The sequence below is a fragment of the Syngnathus leptorhynchus genome, chromosome 6 (genome assembly GCF_054491065.1).
Source record: "Syngnathus leptorhynchus isolate UIUO chromosome 6, UIUO_Slep, whole genome shotgun sequence".
Taxonomy (NCBI): domain Eukaryota; kingdom Metazoa; phylum Chordata; class Actinopteri; order Syngnathiformes; family Syngnathidae; genus Syngnathus; species Syngnathus leptorhynchus.
In genome coordinates, this window is record NC_141200.1 from 5552401 (window position 1) to 5571570 (window position 19170).

The window sequence follows — 19170 nt, forward strand, 5'->3', positions numbered from 1 at the left end:
GAGGACTGCAGTTGATTAAAAAAATAAATCATGTATACGTGCACAGCGCTGCATCGTTACATTGTACGACAGTGTCGCGAATCATCCCAACGTATCCCTTTACGGCCCATGGCAACTACCTTGCGGCAGGAGTTTTGTTTACTCGCGTGGGTAAGTTTATATTCAATGTTTACATTTACGGGTTGTGTTTTTATTTGTTTCACGAATTCTGCCATGCTCTTTTTCTAATGTTATCTTAAAATTTGTTGAAAAGGATTCAACGTCGACGCTACATCTTTTTTTTTTCTTCAATACACGTTTGTACGCAATCAAACTTTATGAAAACATGTCTGTCAGGGGGCCAACAGTTACGGGCAATATGGGCAGGGACATGAAGAGGATCAAGCAGTCCCACGCCTCTCGAACAAGATTGCTCTGCATGGAAGGACGGTCCAGGCTGTTTGCGGTGGCGGGGGACATACGGTGGTTGTCACTGGTACGTCATCAATATAACAATCAAGCATGTGTTTACATCAGTTGAGCAATTCATAAGCCAACTCATAGAAAATAGCCACATTATATTCAATAGCTTTCATGAACCTTCATGAACACATTTTCAGCATCTGCTATGTACTTCATGTATATGTACTATCAGTGTGTACTTTGTGAAAGGGTGTATATAAAAAAACAACAACCTGGAAACAGAGTTCCAGCATCATGTGCTTTTGTACAGACGATGGAGAGGCGTTTGTGTGTGGGCAAAATCACAGAGGCCAGCTTGGACTCGGCCACACTGCCAGCTGCTCAACACTTCAACGTTGCTCGGGCCTGAATCAGAGGGTCACAAATGTTGCCTGTGGCTGGGACTTTACTCTTCTTCTTACTGGTGATTATTGAGAGCCTTTTACTGTTGTCTCACTTCAGCGAATGTAAATATTCAATCATTTCACTGTTTACTCCATTGAAAGAAAAAAAACAAACAAATGAATTTGAACGAAGAAGCATAACTCTTTTAAGTTAACCCGCAAATATTCTGGAACAGCACTAATCATTTTATTTCACACAGATTGTGGTAAATTATTAGCGTGTGGCTCCAATGTGTTTGGACAGCTGGGTATTGGTCAGATGACTTCACACTCTGCAGAACTGGTGCTCATTGAGGTGATGCATTCATGTTTTTTTTCTTAAGTGTGTAGTTGCACCTTATGTGGTGGCCTGTGATTTTTCCTTCTGTTGCTTACTCTTAGGGTTTGAAGGAGCGTGTAGTGAACGTAGCCGCAGGTCTCCGGCACGCTCTTGCAATCACAGGTATTCACTATAAAATGCATCACTATGTTTCCTGTCAGCAATAAATCCCGCCCAATCTGTTCTGCTCCCAGACTCAGGATGCGTCTACCAGTGGGGGACAGGTCTTCACAGCCTTGCCAAGAAAGCACTGAGTCCAGACCCTGTTCCGCCACACCTCAACTCCAAGGTTCCTTCTCTGGTGCCGGGTAAGAAAAATACTTGTGAACAGAAAAAGGAGAGGAGTGATGCATAATTTGATATTTGTTGTGGTGACATGGGTTGTTTTGGTCATGTTGCAGGTTTGGATCAGAAGATGTTTTGTGTTGTCACTGCAGGCTCAGCACACTGTGGGTGCCTTACAGGTATAATAGTAGCGAAATAGTTCACCTCAAAGTAAATTAATAACCATTTAATAATCATTTAAAAGCATATATGTATATACTATATATATAAGTACATTTCAAATATTTTTCTACCCGCAAGGCCTGCTGGTTTGCACTCCTGAACTGTCACGCACAACCCATCTTTCTCTTTAGTCTGTCTTGTAATTAGTGGATCGGCGGCTCCTGATTACTGCTCTGCCTTTGCCAAATGAAGACTAATGTTGCCCTGTTTGTTTCATCCAGGAGACGGTGATTTATTTCTGTGGGGAAGCAACAAGCACGGCCAGCTGACGGCCACCGAGCCCTTCCTGTCTACGCCCGCTCCGCTCGAGCGCTCACTACTGAATGGAGAGAAAATTGTAAAAGTGTGCAGCGGTTGGACTCACATTGTTGCTCAAACAGGTGAGCTGCAGTAAAAGCAAGATGTTTTTGGAGTCTCACATAATTACATAGAGACATATATTTCAGAGACTGGGAGAGTGTTCACTTGGGGCAGAGGGAATTACGGACAACTGGGCCACTCTCTGATCAAAGGCCCAAATCCTGAGCACCAATCAGCAAACAGCGGCGGACAGACTTTCTTGCCTGTTGAAGTGAATGTCCTCTACGGAGCAACACAGGTAAGCTTTATAGCCGTATAAAGCATCATGACCCTGTAAGAAACACAACGTATATATATTGTTTTATTAATTTCCATGTTGGCCTTGTGGTCTGGCTTGTATTTGTCATGTAAGTACTTTAGTAGTCCAGCAGAGGGCAGCCAACACCCACAAATGGAAGCTAAAGGAAGCTGAAAGTTGTTTGCCATGTCACATATTGCCTCGTGAGAGTGAGACACCTTGATGAAATACATCATTATACGTGCAATAAAAAAAACATGTGCACTTTTCCATAATCGCCCACAAGGGAGGGAACCATTAATATCTTGCGTAGTCAGAGGTTTTGTTTCTCCCATAGGGCCCATTGCATGGCAGCATGGCTGTTGACCTGCAATCCAAATGGTTGCTATATGACAGGAGAGGGCTGCTAATAAAGCAGATGTCAAGGTCGGCCAAGGATGAAACTCCGGATTGTTTTTATCCAACGCGCGGTGATCGTCGACGCAGCGACGGCGTATGTCATCGTGCCGTCACCTTACGTGCGTAAAGCTAAAGGTGAAGATGGATTTGCCGAGTGGACAATGAATCTCTCCGAGTCCGCCGGGCCTCGGCGTGACGTGCGTCCACACCCAGAAAGTCAATGTTTAAATAGCCGTCACAATTTTTATGAGGCGTATGAGCATAACAAATAATAGCCTTCTCTGTCGTCGGGCTGACCTGCCACTCTCCTGAAGCGGAAGCGGGAACAGGCAGTAAGCAGATAAAGCCCGATTAGTAAAGATGTTGATTGCAATAGGAGAAAGCTATATAGTAGCACTTAGAGACCTCTGGGCTTCCACTCAAGTGGAGATTTATTCATTTGCTGCTAGGTGTCACTTCCTATTTCTGCTGCTGTTGGAAATGGAGTGGAAAAGCTCCAGTAAGAAAATCAATTGCTTATAAGAAGAAAAAGAAAAAAAAATTGTCCTTAGCATAAAGTCCTCTGGCAACACAGCAGTGTTTTCTTAATTTGGGGTTTGTTCTGTTTTTACCAACAAGATTAATTCAGTATTAAAAAAAAAAGGTTGCTGATTTTTGTTGTTGTTGTAAATATTGTTTTGTACGTTTGGCGTGTCTGCTGGCTCAGCAGTTTTTAGCAATGACGCCCTTTGCGAAAGTTCAGCGGCAGCCTCCAGTGCGCATATTAAACGTTTTTTTTTTTTTTTTTTTCCTCTGCAGATTGCCTGCGGATCTGAACATAACCTTGCCATTGTAGGTGAGTACTTTCCGAAAGAATACCTGTCATATGATTGTTTATGTTGTCTCGGATGATGTGTTATGACTAAGATCCAGGCAAATTATCCACACAATTGCACTGGAAATGAACAACGCTAAAGCGATTATGCCACATTGTTAGAAGCGGCTGAAACAAGAGAGGGAAGACATAATAAGTCTCTTTGACTCCTAAAGATTTACTCTGGCAGTATGTTAGAGATTACACGTCATTGTGAAACATTTATCCTTCTGTCGGCTTCCGAAGATTTCTGAGGTCATTTCATGCTTCTGGGGCCCTTTCCACCAGGAAGTAATTATAGCACACCGGGATTGGGATCACTGACGGATGCAATTACGCGAGCAGGCCTGTAAAAGAGCGGAATTAGTCACACGCAGATTTTCAGGCGACTTTTTCCTGTTGGAGGACTTTGAGACACGCAAGAGCAAAATATGACACATTTCAGAATGAGAAGGGAACAAATCTTCTTGTGCTCTCTCATCAAATATACAAAGATGTGTGCCTCTTTTACTCCCCGCCTCACATCCAGCAACTGTCTTGATGAAGAATTTGTAGAAGTCAAATTTTTTCTCACATTAAATTTTGAACACTGACCTAGTTGTTACATCACAGCGAATATAAATACATCCGAGGGAGATGAAACACGAGCAGAATGTTCCTTCAAAGCACATGTAGGTATATATATCTATTTTCTTTTTTTTTTTTTTTCTCTTTGAATTAAAGTTATATTGTGTGCTCTTCAGACAAAATGAAGAAATAGTGAGCAGGAACTCGCAACCTTCAAGAGCCATGTTTTAGGCCAGGTCGTTCATAAATTCTGTAAAATACTTTAATGGTATTTCTTGAAAATACTCTTAATTAAAAAGTTAAAAAGTGGAATCTCTCCAAAAGCATCACTTTTCAGGGGGTGGTGCTTCTTTATTGAGTAATTAGCATTGCATTGTCAAAGAGAGCAAGCCATTTTAATCTTCATTTAAATACTCAATATTTTGTGAAAACAACAGACCCACATGGGGACTGACCAATAATGTTAATTTGTGAAAACAAAGCAAGTCATCAGGGAACCGATTCTTGGATTCTGAAAGAAGTGTTTAACGACGATTTAGCTTTTAAAAATTTGACGCCGGTGCGGGCCATGTGTGGCCCGCGGACTGTACTTTGCCCACCCCTTCTCCAGACAATGAGAAGGCAGACCAGGGAACTGGAGCGCTCAAGTCAACCTCACGTAACTCCCTTCCTCGTTCCTTGTAGCCGTCTTGAGCGGAGCGGCGGCGGGAGCGATGAAATAGCAAAACAGGATTGGAAATAGAGACCTGAGTGCTGCTATTTCTGGTGCTCAAGTAGGTTAGGCGGAAAAGCAACCAAGAGCATTACATATCCTCTCTGCACCTGAGGAAGATGAGATTCGTGGTCGAGGGTGCGAGTTGGTCCGAAAAGTGCTCTTCATCCAATCTGAGAAAAGATTTTAGTTGATGACAAAACATGGTTCACATGCCTAAAATAGAACAAGAAGTCATTCCAAATGTGCACAAGTGTTAATTAGTTGACATTTAGGCGGCCCAACGGGAAAAATCATTATCAACAGGATGCGTCGATAAGGAAATTGCGTTGGGTCTCAGCGTCTTGATCTCCATCCTTTTTTTTTTTGTTGCGCAGAAAGTGCAGCACTTTGTTACCATGGAAACACTGATGTGTGCTATGCTCCCGTCACTGAGTCCATGAATAAAGCACGGCGCCCAAATAGCGCTCTCACCTCCGCTGAGCACAGGCCTGAAACCGAAAATTCACTTCGGGATGAACACTTGTTACTGGATCCCGTATAGCGATTTGGAGGTAAACGTTATTTTTCGCCACATGTCTGTTGGTAGCTCTCGCGAGCTGGCAGAGTGTCACACTTGACATAAGCTTGCTGGCATGACATCTTGGTGCTCTCGCCGCCAAACGCATATGTTCCAATCTTTTGACGGCGAGCGAGAGAGGACGGATGGACGGACGGACGGACAAACAAAGCATGAAAGACACACGACAGCCAGATTGGGAGAACTCAAGGATGTGTTACCCTCGCTTCTGTTGCCATGGTGATGGAGCCTATTAGGTAACAGTGTTGCCATGGCACGTGTCTCCTCGGTGATGCAGCCCCGACCACACCCACTAACAAGCCGTCCAGCTGTGATGAGTTGTTGTCAGCGTGTGCGCGTGTTTTGTTTTCTGATTTCTATTCGTCTTTGCAACTCTGCTTCATCCGCCCCCCCAGGCTGTTAAGATTAGCTCAGGCGTTGCTACACTGACACCCAACCCGATCCATCTGCTTCTCAGGGGAACGTCTCCTTTCCTGGGGCTGGAACGAACACGGAATGTGCGGAGACGGTTCGCTGGTTGACGTCTTTGAGCCGCAAATCGTTCCCGGCCTCAGACCTCTTGTCATCGGCTGCGGGGCCGGGCACTCTATGGCTGTGTGCGCCGGGAATACGTGTGAAGACAAGTGACAAACTACACGCACGCACGCCATTTACATTGGAGCCAACGTGCGACCCGGATTTTCACCTGCATTCATATTTTGGAATTATTTTATGAATGAACGCTCATCTGACTGATTACACTGCTCAATGACAAATTTGAATCATACATGGCTTTATGAATCCCATATTTGTATCATTTTAACGCTGATTCCAAAAATGTCTTTATGTTCTTTTTATTAGGCTTTGAGGGTATTTTGAGTTTTTAAGTTTGCACCTGATTTTAAGACACTGTCAATTTTTAAGAAAATGAAAAGTTTAAGTAGGGCTCATAGTCTGAAAAATACACTATATTATGGTTAGTATACTATTATTATGAAAACCTGCCAGAAAAAAAAAAAAGCGGTCATATTCAAAATCAGCACAAGAAAGCAATTTATAAAATGTTGTTTCCATGGGTTGATAGTGTGAGGGATGGGCTAGAGCTTCATCTTTCCACGTCAGCGCTTTTATTACCGTGATCTTGAGTGTTGGGAGGGACTCAAAGTCGGTCGTAGCAAATACCACCTCATGATTTACTGTCGCATTCAGAATTGCTTTTCTTGTTACCATTTTCATACGGCCGTGGCATTAATTCCACTTGGGGAACTTTGCCTGCTGCATTTGACCCAGCTTGAATATTTATAAGCTATGCAGACATCTGCAGTGCAGTACCTGGTGACCACGTGAAGGTCAAGGACAATGGGCCCTTGGGTAGTATTGGATTTTTGTTTCATCTACTCCAGTTGATTTATTGCTGCTTTTATTTGGGTATATTTATGCCAATATAATACGGACACAATTTTCCAAAACAATAAACCAACACCCCCTGAAAATCTCGTGTTTGTTATTTTTGAAATTTTATTTAACACTATTTCTTGTACAAGTCTGAACGATATTGTTCGGAAAAGACACCAGAAAAACCCTGAACCAACAAACCAATCAAAACTACCACTGAACACCCGACTAAGAGAACTAACCACAAATTGCACGGTGTTCAAAAACACACACACACACACACACACACACGCACTCACACACTCTTTAAATCTCACTCAATGTCACACATTCGTTGCCTCGTATGTTTTATGAATTCTTTAATGAGTGTGTTTAATTGTAATGGTGCCGATGTGTTATTGTTTCTCCGATAGTGACTAGCACACAGTTCCCAGTGGTTTGTTAAAAAGTTGGTCCCTTTCATTTTCAACTTCTTCCAAACAATGAAAGCTGCATCTCGAACAAGGCTATCGTGGTTGTTATCTACTCGTTATGATGTTTGTTGCCTCTCCACACTGATCCACACTGGGCATCCTGCGTGTATTTAAAGTCAACCCTCCCCTGTAAAATGACATTTTTAATGTGATGATTTGATGACTTCAAATTTTACAAATAAACTTCTGGTGTCCCAAAATGATTATTTTTCACCAAACCAAAGAACCATTAACAATCTGCACACTTAAAATAACAAAAACATACATATGGGGACCGACTTGACCCCATAGAACAAATTAGTGAAAAAATATAACATTTACCAAAAAATTGAGATTTTGTTCCAACTTAAATCTGATAATTTTATTATACAACCATCATCACCACCAAATTTGCTATTTTACAGGAGGTGTTAACTTTATATATCAACTGTCTGTGTGTTGGATGAGCTCTATCAATGACTGATAACAATGAAATTATCGCTACCTGTGGTACATTATTTCATCATATTAAACAAGTTATAATAATTTGTATGACAGAGGCACTTGTCCAGCACGGTGTGTATTTACAGTGTTTTGGCATCTGTAAGTACAAGTATTACTAATTTGATTTTCTGTGAGTTCTTAACAGCATATTTAACCATTCAAGGCCTCAAAAAAAAAAAAAAAAAAATCAATATGGAGTTCAAGTATGACATTTTCATGAATGTTTCCTAAAATCTCATCAAAGGAATGTTAAAAGTTAAGCGCTGCAAAAAAGTGCAAAAGTCTAAAAAGAAGTGAACATGAGTGTGCAAAGTGTGTTTTTCGTGCCGGGGGGGGGGGGGGGGGGGGTGATCACAAATCGCAGCAACCACTTTTGTCTTTGAACACAGGAAGCACACACATATTTGATGATCACTCCAAAACATTGCTACACACAACGTCGGCACACGTACACAAAAAAAAAAGCGTATTTACAGCACTGGCACGCACATACACGTAAAATAGGCACACAGATTACAACACAGTAACCAGTCACAGATATTTAGCTACATAAGGCTTGACAACAAAACGTCCTCGGTGCTACATCTATGCTGAGTTTGTGATGATCAGGTTGCCGCTCTCACGCTCTTTTTTCAAAGTACTGAGTAATACACACAATAATGCTAATCAGGTGGGTGATGGGCCATTATGGGTCATACACATAGTGGTCGGCACACCATGGTTCATAACACAAACTGACTCAGTTGGTTGTCTGCTCCGGTGCTGTCTCTGGATCTCTATAAACATATAAAAAAAAAACAAAAAAATAATGAAAAGAAATTATTACACCAAGTATGTTATAGGACCGGATTGATGGTTGATGGCTGATACCTCCGTGGTAAAGGGAGAGGTGAAATGACACTTGGAGGGTAAAAAAAAAAAAAGTGTTCTGTTAGTCGCTCATGGTAAAAGGTAGCTTTACCATGTGTGGTACTTCCCATGCGTAGCCAAGGCATCAGACAATTGTCCCATTGTCTGGTCCGGACTCAAGAGTCGGTTAATCATGCCCGATCATGCGGCCTTTTACAGGTAGAGATACTTTTCAGTCTTGGTCATGCGGATTTTTTGTCATGCTCTCACCGTCGGTCACCTTTGTTTTGTTTCTCTGTGGTACCCATACACGAGTATCGGGGGGGGGGGGGGGGGGGGATGTATGCATGTGCAGTTGAATAAAAATGGAGTCTAAACGCTCATTGAGTACAAAATTTATTTCATGCAAGGACTTATCTGTACATTTTTTTTATTTGAATACTTTTCTGTTGCATAAATGGAAAATACATGCATTTACCTTTCCCCAAGAAGACCCACATCCCATAGAGTTTTGTAATTTTTTTTTCTCCACCTGCATCTCTTCACAACAAATCTTCACAAGTTTTTTTTTTTTCTGAATATATAATGTCCATTGATCACCACAAAAGACATGACTTGAAATGTAAAACTCTGCTCATTCAGAATGAACGAACTTAAATATTTTTGGAATTTGTCAAATTTCTGATTGGTCAACATAAGATGTGTTAAAGTGCCTTGAAAAAATGTGTATCATAATTAGAACAGTATTATTATTATTTTTAATTATTATTATAATTTATTCTGACGTAATATACAGTATATATCTCATATAGGTTTTCAAGTGGCCCTTGAATAAATTATGTGCTTCATTGTGCAAACAGATTTTTTTTCTCCTCTTCTATTAATTATTTGCTAAATGTTTTCAACATAATAACCCAAATATTATTTCCTTGTGTTGTTAAATGAAATCATAAGCAGCTTTTAAGTGTATTTATGCTACAACAACGTTGTATTGGGTCAAAAATATATATATTTTTTACTTTGCCTCAATTTCTACAGACGATTTGAAAAAGAAGTCCTATCGGTAGATATAGTTGTTTAAAAAAAATTATTTGTACCAAACACTTCAAGTGAAATAATTTCAGTCGTCGAATGAATCCAAGAAAATATCTAATATATTGGGGAAAGGCAAAGAATGGCAGCTACATAAAAATCTTGCTATGGCTGAGTCTCTTGTATAAAGCTGTCTCAGGAAATGCATAAAAATGGCAAAGCTTTGCGATGGTTTTGAAAGACAATTTTTTTTTTCTCTTACAGTTACTGCATTACAGTTAGCTTCTTGTAGAACATAATTTCTCATGCAGTTCATGCAAAGGACCAAACATTTTTTTAGTTCTTGTTGACATTATTCATCACTAGTGTCATAAGAATTGTCATCATCTCCAAGCTGCATCGGACATCATCTTGCTGTGCTTTTTTTTTCTTTTTTTTTAGTTAGTGTGCGGCCATTCCGACAACATTGGCTTGTTCAGAATCGTCTACTATTTTGCAACATACAAAGAAAGCACTTAAGAGGAATTTCCTTAACACCTGGCAATGTTGGATATGTTTTAAAAAAGCCATGTGTCGTTAATGTCCAACATAATATTACATCTTATGAAAGTTCCCTTCACAAAATTGTCAAAAGCAGATGAGACTTAAAAAATAATAATAATTGTCGGCAGAAAACTATGTGAGATCAAAAGCAACAGAGCAACAGGCAATGAAGTCAACTTAGGCCAAAGTGATGGGCTTAAGAACTTGTAGAACTTGCTTTGTCAGCAACTGAGGTGACCCATGCACGTGTGGCGTCTAGGATATGATGACACCCCCCTCGAGAGAGAGTTGAGTTTTCCAGGAAAGGGAAAAGCAGGAACAAAAAGTGTCAAAAAGTAAAAAAAAAAAAGTGTGTTGGGAGGGGGGGGGGGTTATCTGACAGTAAACGATACGAGTAGAAGTGTGGACTGGCCTTCCAATGGCATTGTATCTGCTACTCAACCATGCTACATAATGGATGGGATGGGAGAATGTGAGTGCTGCATTAGACAGGGTGGGCTGCAGGGCAGGGCGGACACTGAGGACACTCCAGAGGCATCCCCGCTCATGCCAGACATGCTGTTAAGGCTCCAAGGCTTTTCATAACCTTCAGTTGAAAAACAGAGAACGTTCTGAGTACACCGCAGTACCGTATCCATGACATGACCGTTGTTGTTGTTGTTTTTTTTTTGTGTGTGCTTCTCCTCGGTAATACTACACCTGTTGCTTTCTTGTTTTTGTCTCCAAAGAGAGAGGTCAACACACACTTGAGACGGATCCGATTTCTACATGCATTGAGTGCTTCCGGAGTATGAGGACATGCACCGGGGTGGTACTGGAATGGTTCGGAGGAGAACACTAGAAAAAGGTAGGCACCTCAGGTAAGGGCTACTTGGTGTATTGGGAATGTTTGGGTGAAAATCAAAAGTCGGGACATCAAAAAAAATAAAATTGTGTTGTGCTCCTTCACCATTCTGATAGCACCCATCAGCAAGACACTTCATGCACCATTATGGCCAAGGGCAATGTAGTAGTCAAAATCAGGATCCCACATGATATTTGTCAATAAAAACACATACATACATACATAGCACATCAATATATTCCTAAGCATGACATTCTAGATCATATAAATCTTCAAAATATTTTTTTTTCTTACTGGTAAGTAAATAAGGGGTATTACATTACGCGTGGTATCAAAAAATAGATTATGTAGATGTAGACAACTATTATTGACATTTGTGGTGATTGTGCTTGGCCTTAACTCGGACTATGTACAATTCCCGAGGGAATAATCGAGGAGAAGCAGCGGCTGTGAAGGTGTCGTATTAAGAGGTTTGCAGTTGTTGTGTGAGTGTGTTTTTTTCGTGCGAGTAATAACACTCGGCAAAGAAGGGGCGTGGGGGGGGGGGAAGGGGGCGTGTCCTGTCTAGGGCCTTAGAGCGTGTCAGTATCTTACAGGGGCCTGCGATTGGCTGTTACTGTACGTACCCCTCCTCACTCTGCCCCCCGTGTGGTTGGGCCGCTCGGCCGTGGTGACCAGGAAGCAGGGCCGCTCTCTTTCGCTGGGGCTGAAGATTTCTTCGGGAGATATGGCCTGGTCGATGTGAGGGCAGTCCTCATTGGCCAGAGCGGCGTTCGCGGCCTCACCGTTCAGCTTGGAATCTTTGCATACAACAACAAAGAACAAATAAAAGAGCACATAGGGAGCGGCGGGGGGGGGGGGCTCTAGTCAGTATGTCTACGTTTTCCACAATGACTCCATACGTGGATTATTGTGTCGCTGCTGTGTTATCGTTTGGCTTTGAAATTTGTCTTTCGAAGGTTTGCGAGCACATGCGGGGCTTTGTTTCAATACCAAGGTAAAAATGTAAACGCAAGAGGTAGCCCACTGTTTGGATTGCAGTTTGTTTGCCAGGTCATTGATGAGCACAATTACACAAAGTATTGGGGGGGGGGGGGGGGGGGCACATGCGCCAAGCTAGAATTCATTTAAGTCCCTGTAATGCCCAGGTGTCAAATTTTGGGCCTCGAGGGTTGCTGTCCTGCATGTTTGAGATGTTTCCCTCCTCCATCACACAAATGATCAGCCAATCAGAAAGAGCCTGCCAAATACTCAGAGGGAGGCCAGTGCCCAAAAAGCCCCCCCTCTAGCTCCGTCAGTGGACATGAGGATAAAAGATACTGCTCTTCCCTAAAAGACAAGTTGATTGAATCACTGAATGAAGTTGTGAAGTGCAAAACTACTAATGATTAGCTCAATTCTGTCGTTCTCTCCATTCAGGGTATGAAAATCGTGTATTTTATTGATCGTGCGCCGGGGAAGTCTGCTGTTTAATCTCTCGCCTGACTCACCAGCTGACTGAAGTGTGGGAAGAGAGAAACAGCTGAATCGTGTTTTTTTTTTTCCCAGGCCAGCAAACTGTTGATGATGTCAACAAGGATTGTTTTTGAGTTATAATACATAAAGAGCTTCATCCTACCTTGAAACTTGATCTCGAAAACGTCGTCGTGGGCGATGGGGCTCTGATGTTGCGAGCTGATGCTTGATTTACAGAAATTGGGAGAACCAGGTTGGGGTGCCCGTGGGATATGCCTGTTTTTTTTCTTTGGTAGTTTCTGTTTCGCCATGGCCAGGGAGTAATACATTCCAAAATTGTTGACAATGACAGGGACGGGCATGGCGATGGTTAGTACGCCTGCCAGGGCGCACAAGGCTCCCACCAGCATACCAGAGGTGGTCTGAGGGTACATGTCGCCGTAGCCGAGGGTCGTCATGGTCACCACGGCCCACCAGAATCCGATCGGGATGTTCTTGAACTGCGTGTGCTCGCTGGCTCGAGGGTCGTTTGGGTTGGCGCCGATGCGTTCGGCGTAGTAGATCATTGTGGCAAAGATGAGGACGCCCAGGGCGAGGAAGATGATGAGGAGAAGGAACTCGTTGGTGCTGGCCCGCAACGTGTGGCCCAGCACCCTCAGACCCACAAAGTGGCGAGTCAGCTTGAAGATACGCAGGATCCTAACAAAGCGGACCACTCGGAGGAAACCCAGGACATCCTTAGCTGCCTTTGAAGATAGCCCGCTGAGGCCCACCTCCAGGTAGAAAGGGAGGATGGCCACAAAGTCGATAATGTTCAGGGCGTTCCGGATGAAATCAAATTTGTTTGGACAGAAAGTTATTCGCATGAGGAATTCAAAAGTGAACCACACTACGCAAACGCCTTCAATGTAGGTGAGGTAGGCCGCCGTCTCCGGTTCCTGGTAGGTGTGCTCCACCGTCACGTTGTCCACTAGCTCCACTTCTGTGCGGTTGATGATGGGATTGAAGGCCTCGTGGGTCTCCAGACAGAAGGTAGTGATGGAAACCAGGATAAAGAACAGCGAGGCCAGAGCCACCCACTGTGTGGGAAACCACATAGAGTCAGGAGAAGGCAACGGAAGGGGGGGGCGGGTAGTGGTGGTGGTGGTGGTGGTGGAGTGGTAGAGGATGAAGAAGGACAGAGTGGTGAGTGAGCAGTAACACAATGTAATCAACCCCAGCCAACCATTCTTAGCATTGTAATTTAATCAGAGACATCGGCATCTGCAGTGACAATGACAGTTCTGCGCGCCGCGTCTTAATTCCGAAGTGACATTAAACGGGAACAATCAATGAGAGCTCAACACCTCCCCCCCACCCTCCGCCTCCTTCCTCACTCTGCTCCATCTCAAGGTCACGGCATATTCAAGGTTAGGAGCCGTCAGCAGTAACATGCGGGACGTTTACGAATACATGAAAAACTTGCCGGTTTTTCCCCAACCAAGGTCACATTGACTGGATAATCAACTCCCGGGACTCATCACGGTGGGCCGAGACTGATCAGGATGAGTTCCACTTTTATGTCGAAGCAACATCATCCCCCGTGGCCGTAGAGTGCTTTACCTTTGGTCGGCATTGATTTGACGATCGCATTTCATCACATTTAGCCTGTGATATTTTTGATCTGCACTACATATGTAGGTGTAACCGATACACAATGCTCTCCCGGGTATTGATCGTCGGCTCTGTCCTTGCGCTATCCTCTGATCATACTGAATGACAGTATGCGTTACCACCCATGCCAGTTGGGCGGGAAATCAGCCAATCAGCAGATCAATCACTGAGAAATGAGTCCGTTGTCACTTTTTGATGTCACCAAATGTGGGTTTAGCGGGGAGGTGCAGTTAGTGCGCGTTCTCGCGAATGCATAAGTTCAGAAGATGGGTGGAGAAGTGAATAAACGCGGAAGGGACAACGGAATTGGAACCGGGCATGTCTAGGCATGAGAGAATGATATATTCAAGTGAGCAAAGGGAAAAGTGCATTTCAAGTCATTGGAGTGCATTGACGCCGGCTGAGATGGAAAGCAGGCCCTCATTACACCGAGTCATCAGTGGCAATTCTTGGAATTGCGACGAGGAAATGGTTTGCTGATGAACGTCTGCTTCCTGTCCGACTAAGATTTCTTGTTGACTTGACTCCAGCTGAGGCTTTTTTTTTTTCCTGTCAACATCGACCCCCTCCATTCCTTCACTTATTTACCATCAGCTTCGAATGAAAGCACAAAATGTAGTGAAAGTTTAGCGCCGCATTCCGCCTCTGCAAGCTTTGTGGGCATACACAAACCCCCGCAGTTACGCACTCTAAAATAAAAAGGTGAGCTCGAGAGTAACAAACACCACCACATGCAGACCACGCGAGCTCCGAATGATATCGTTTTCCCCTTAAATTTACGAGCAATATGCAATATCTTAGCTTGATATGAATCTTTGCTATTTATTTCTGTTTTGAAACAGTGACACCTCATCAGTTTGGTTACCAGCATTGAGGTGCTCACATTGTGTGTGCTTTTGTTGTGATCTATTGCATAAAGTTCGCCTCCTCTACGACGAGCTGTGCACAAAATAAATCCCAAGGTAAACGACAACCTCAAAAATAAAATCAATCCAAGCCATGCAGGCACGCCGTAATGTGATTACATTAACAAAAAATGCTTTGGGATGATCTAATTTCAAATTTATAACTATGATTGGATCATGCATAATTCAAAAATGATGACCGATCAACTTATTACACTGATTTATGGATCTTTGATGTCAAATACTAAAGGCGAGCTAGTCATGTTCATGTTTATCTCTGTATTTTGCCGTCTGAAAGTATCCTGTGACACGGTGATTTGATTAGAATCGATTTCTATGTTTGAATTGCTTCCCGCGACTATTACGCGTTGATATTTTTGGCAAAGTCGAGGTCATTATCGGTCATAAGTGTGATTACTTTGTTGCTTTGCTCTGTGGCCTGTGAACGAACAATCGCACCCTTTCAAACACTCCATGTCATCACAGCGCCTTTGTCTCTGTGACACTTGGAAAGAGCGCGAGCATTGAGGGAAAGGTGCCAGGTGAACACCACAGCCTGTTTATTGGTTAATGAACTCTAAAACAGCGAGCTGGCGCTTGATGTGCTGTGACAAGGCTTTTCCACTGATGTATCCACTGTGAATAGAGTCTGTAATTAAGTCTGGGGCTCTGTTCTAATTAATTTTCTTGCCTGTCTTAGTTGCACTTTGTCCAACCTTGCTGTGCTTTTATCTAAACGGAAGATGTGCTGTGGGGAGATTTCAATGTGATGCTTGAAAGATGTGGCATTTTTTTTTGTTATTTGTCCCAATTCCAGGTGCAAATAAAATATTCTCGGAAAAACCTACTTTGGGGTTGTTTTTGTTACATTTCTTTTTCAAGGTGGAGGGAATAATGAACAGCACAAAACTATGTGTTTAGCTGGAAAGCCAAAATTTTGCCAGGAAAGGCCTTCTAGAACAGCTGAACTTTATCTTGGGATAAACAGAATCACTTTAAATGGTGGTTGGTGTGCTGAACTCTATGTAACGAGTTTGAACGTGATTGGTCAGTTCTTAACGCAGTCACATCCTAATTAAAAGTGTGTGCATACTTGTGCAACCACATTATTTTGTTTGAATGAATTAACCAACCACAATATTTTATTTGAATTAATTCATCCAAAATGTTGTCAATGAAGACGATTTATCTTGGTCTCATTTTTATCCCACAAAAATCTGGCACACAGGTCTGTGTAGACTTTTCGTATTCACTGTTGATTATATCCAGAGTGAGAAATTGCATATATAGTTAGCTACCACTGGAAGGGGGAGGGCGTTGGGGCGTGGGGGGTTTATAATCAGGCTGCTACAGCTGTTGAAGCAGCATGCATCGCAGCAGGCTTCAGAGGAGGACACTTGTCAACAAAAATGTGGAGATGTGAAGTAATTGTCACTTTTTAGAGGCTGGAATGGAAAAATGGCCAAAAGCGGGGACCAAAAATGTCACCTTGGACAGCAACCTGATTTAGTCTGGAGGTTTGCCACTGAAATATTGCTGCCTGGTGCAAAAGATGTGCTTCCCTAATGTGCTGTTGACCCATTTACCAAATCTAGCCAGGGTGCCGCGTACCCCGGAAAGATCAGTCCTAATTTTTCTCATATGAGCTATGGCGACTCTGAATCAGGGTTATTTTTTAATGTCTTAGTGATTTTACACATATAGTAGTAGTGACTTGAGATGTATATTTGACTCCATATCTCATATGGTTTCAATTGTGCCTATTGAGTGTTAAACTGAACACAAATCTACAGGAAGCCATGACTTTTTTTAATTTTTTTTTATGAATGATGGATACAGGTAGCCCTGCCTCAGCTAATTAATGGAAGACCATTTAATTGTTCTGCCGGTCATCATATGTCGCTGGCATAGAAAGACGAAATATATTATATTATAAATATGATATTGAATGTCCGCGATTTCCTCTGACACAATGCTTGAATGTGTTTCTGATTGACTTCCTATTCTGATTGGCAAAGCACCATCAGCCCCTTTTTTGGCAGCATCACGGGTTGAGCCCTATGAACTCTGCCTAGCAACAAGTGTTCACTGTGAATATGTGAATGTGCATTGCATGCTTAAACATTTGCATTGCACTTGATAAGTTTTACAATTGATCACCAATTGATTTCTGTCTATATAATATGATGGGAAAAAATATGCCCATGTATACTGTACCTTGGCAAAACTATGAGTTATTATTCCTCTGGCCAGCTCGATTTGGGGTTTCTAATTTTACTAGCCTTAGCGTTCCATCCGTGCATTGGGAGAACAATTTCAAGGTCACCAGTCATTCATGAATTCACCCAGTGATTGCACGGGCAGGAAAAAAAGAGAAGTATGCGAGCAACTCACCCGTGCATATTTGGAGGAGTAAGGGTCCTCAAACAAAGCCCAAACGCGCTTCTGCCAGCGGCTCCACAAAGTGCCGCTCCGGGTGTCAGGAGAGTCTCCGTGCGCCAACCTCCGCGTCATCTCATCCACATCATCCTCCCCGTGCTCCTGCTCGGGCTCTGCATCGTCGTTGCCCAAGTCCAACAACCCCCCGCCGCCAAAACTATCAAGGGCCTCCTCCGCCTCCCGGTGTTGTCGATAGGTCATCCAGCAGCACGGCTCCACGTCCGTCTCGTCGATTCCCCAGAACGCCAACTCCTCCTCGTAGAGCGGCCCGCACACATCGGCCGGGCAGTGCAGCTTACCTGTCCTGTAATAGTTAAGGATGTGCGCGAAGACGCCCGGGTGGCGGTCGAAAAAGAACTCCTCGATCTTGGCGTCATAGTCAAAGTGGTTGGGAGCGTCAGGCTCAGCCAGCCACGACAGTCGGGTGCCGGGTAGGGTGCGAAGGGTGCTGCGGTACGTCTGGTGCCGGATCCCTCCCACGTTGATCACGATGCGATCCTTGTCGTCGCTCAGGCCCATCGCGTCCCTTAAACATCGCTTAGCCAAGTTCCCCTCGTCATGGTGGCAAAGGTGAGAGCGACGCGCCGAGCCACCTGTCGTTTCCCCAGCGGGGAAACAAAAGCAAATCGCCGCCGGCTCGTCGCGCGCTTTGGGGACGTGGACGTTGACGTGCCCGTCAGGCTGGAGGCGAAATCCAAAATGAACGCGGTCAATGGCATCACATGGATAATGGGCGTCACATCGTCACCAAATCCAGCGAGAACTAACAGACAATGAAGTCCGCGCGTCTAACTAATGTTCACTTTTTTTACTGACTCGTCTGAGCCAAGGTGATTACGGTGCTGAGCGGACAGCGCCTGTCCTGCTGCTGCTTCTGGTCCTCCTGGTTTTCGGTCCCTCCTCCGGACGCGCCTCCTTCACACCGACGCGCAGCAGCCGAGTGTAGCTCTTTGTCTCGGCAGCACTGACACGTCTCCCTCTCCTCTTCTACTGTTGCTGCCGCAAAAAAAAAGAAAAAAAAAGAAAAAGCCAAGCAATCAGTCAGTAGCAGAAATGCAAGATCGGAGAAATTGAGATAGGAATGTGGCTCATAACATGCCCGCTGCTTCCTCTGTCATATCAAATGGAGCATGCCCAGTGATGCATCCTGATAGTACTGCTCTCCAATTACGGCGCTTTAAAATGCCCAATTTCCCTTCTTTGTCACGCAGGAGGTGTGAGCAACGATCCGCCCCTCACCAAACAACAACAATGGAGGAAAATGATTGAAGGCGTTCACTATTACGGGCTGTAATTTCGCGCGAACAATGACCAAGACGCACTGCGAGAGTTAAAGAGTGACCATGAGTCAGACGTGGTGGCTGTGCGCATCCGCTCATAATAAAAGGTGGCTTTTGTGTGGTTCTAATCCGCCAGCAGGGGGAGCTGCTACGCCTCCCCTGCCATCATGAAAAGGTGAAAACAAAATTCTATTGTTTTTATTATAAAATCATTTTCCTTTTAATTTCAATTGTTTTGTATCATTTTGAACCAAAATTGCTGAATTTTTATAGTCATTTTAAAACCGAAGACGATTCGTTCGGAGGAGCCAACTTCCTGCCTAGCTTCCTCAGTTAGAACTGCTCTCTGTCTTTATGTCGCTGTTTAAGTGTTCAAACAGTGTGGCATATTAGCCCATTTCCGTAGTTAAGCTGATGTATTGAATATCTAGTGTTTTTTGTCATCTGTCTGTAACGTCGT

General features: G+C 43.5%; 2 protein-coding genes across 2 annotated transcripts; one reads left to right on the plus strand and one right to left on the minus strand.

Moving 5' to 3' along the window:
• Positions 1-61: 61 nt before the first annotated feature.
• sergef (secretion regulating guanine nucleotide exchange factor) lies at positions 62-6852 on the plus strand. Its single transcript, XM_085915315.1, has 11 exons — positions 62-150; positions 337-475; positions 713-865; positions 1046-1140; positions 1227-1287; positions 1359-1472; positions 1566-1628; positions 1893-2051; positions 2118-2269; positions 3467-3503; positions 5838-6852. The coding sequence occupies exons 1-11, from the start codon at positions 109-111 to the stop codon at positions 6005-6007; spliced, it is 1185 nt and encodes a 394-aa protein (XP_085771441.1). The 5' UTR covers positions 62-108; the 3' UTR covers positions 6008-6852.
• A 2161-nt stretch (positions 6853-9013) lies between these two features.
• Positions 9014-18084, minus strand: kcnc1b (potassium voltage-gated channel, Shaw-related subfamily, member 1b). The gene is made up of 4 exons (XM_085915160.1): positions 17386-18084; positions 12597-13512; positions 11605-11778; positions 9014-10720 (listed from the first exon to the last, which is right to left on the minus strand). The coding sequence occupies exons 1-4, from the start codon at positions 17947-17949 to the stop codon at positions 10581-10583; spliced, it is 1794 nt and encodes a 597-aa protein (XP_085771286.1). The 5' UTR covers positions 17950-18084; the 3' UTR covers positions 9014-10580.
• Between the last annotated feature and the right edge of the window lie 1086 nt (positions 18085-19170).

Coding starts and splice junctions, on each gene's coding strand:
- sergef (XM_085915315.1), top strand. CDS start 109: ATGGCAACTACCTTGCGGCAGGAGTTTTGTTTACTCGCGTGG. Junction 1,473..1,565: donor GGTTCCTTCTCTGGTGCCGG/GTAAGAAAAATA, acceptor GTCATGTTGCAG/GTTTGGATCAGAAGATGTTT. Junction 2,052..2,117: donor TCACATTGTTGCTCAAACAG/GTGAGCTGCAGT, acceptor CATATATTTCAG/AGACTGGGAGAGTGTTCACT.
- kcnc1b (XM_085915160.1), bottom strand. CDS start 17,949: ATGGGCCTGAGCGACGACAAGGATCGCATCGTGATCAACGTGGGAGGG. Junction 11,779..12,596: donor TTTCGAGATCAAGTTTCAAG/GTAGGATGAAGC, acceptor TTGTATGCAAAG/ATTCCAAGCTGAACGGTGAG. Junction 10,721..11,604: donor GGGGGGCAGAGTGAGGAGGG/GTACGTACAGTA, acceptor TTTCAACTGAAG/GTTATGAAAAGCCTTGGAGC.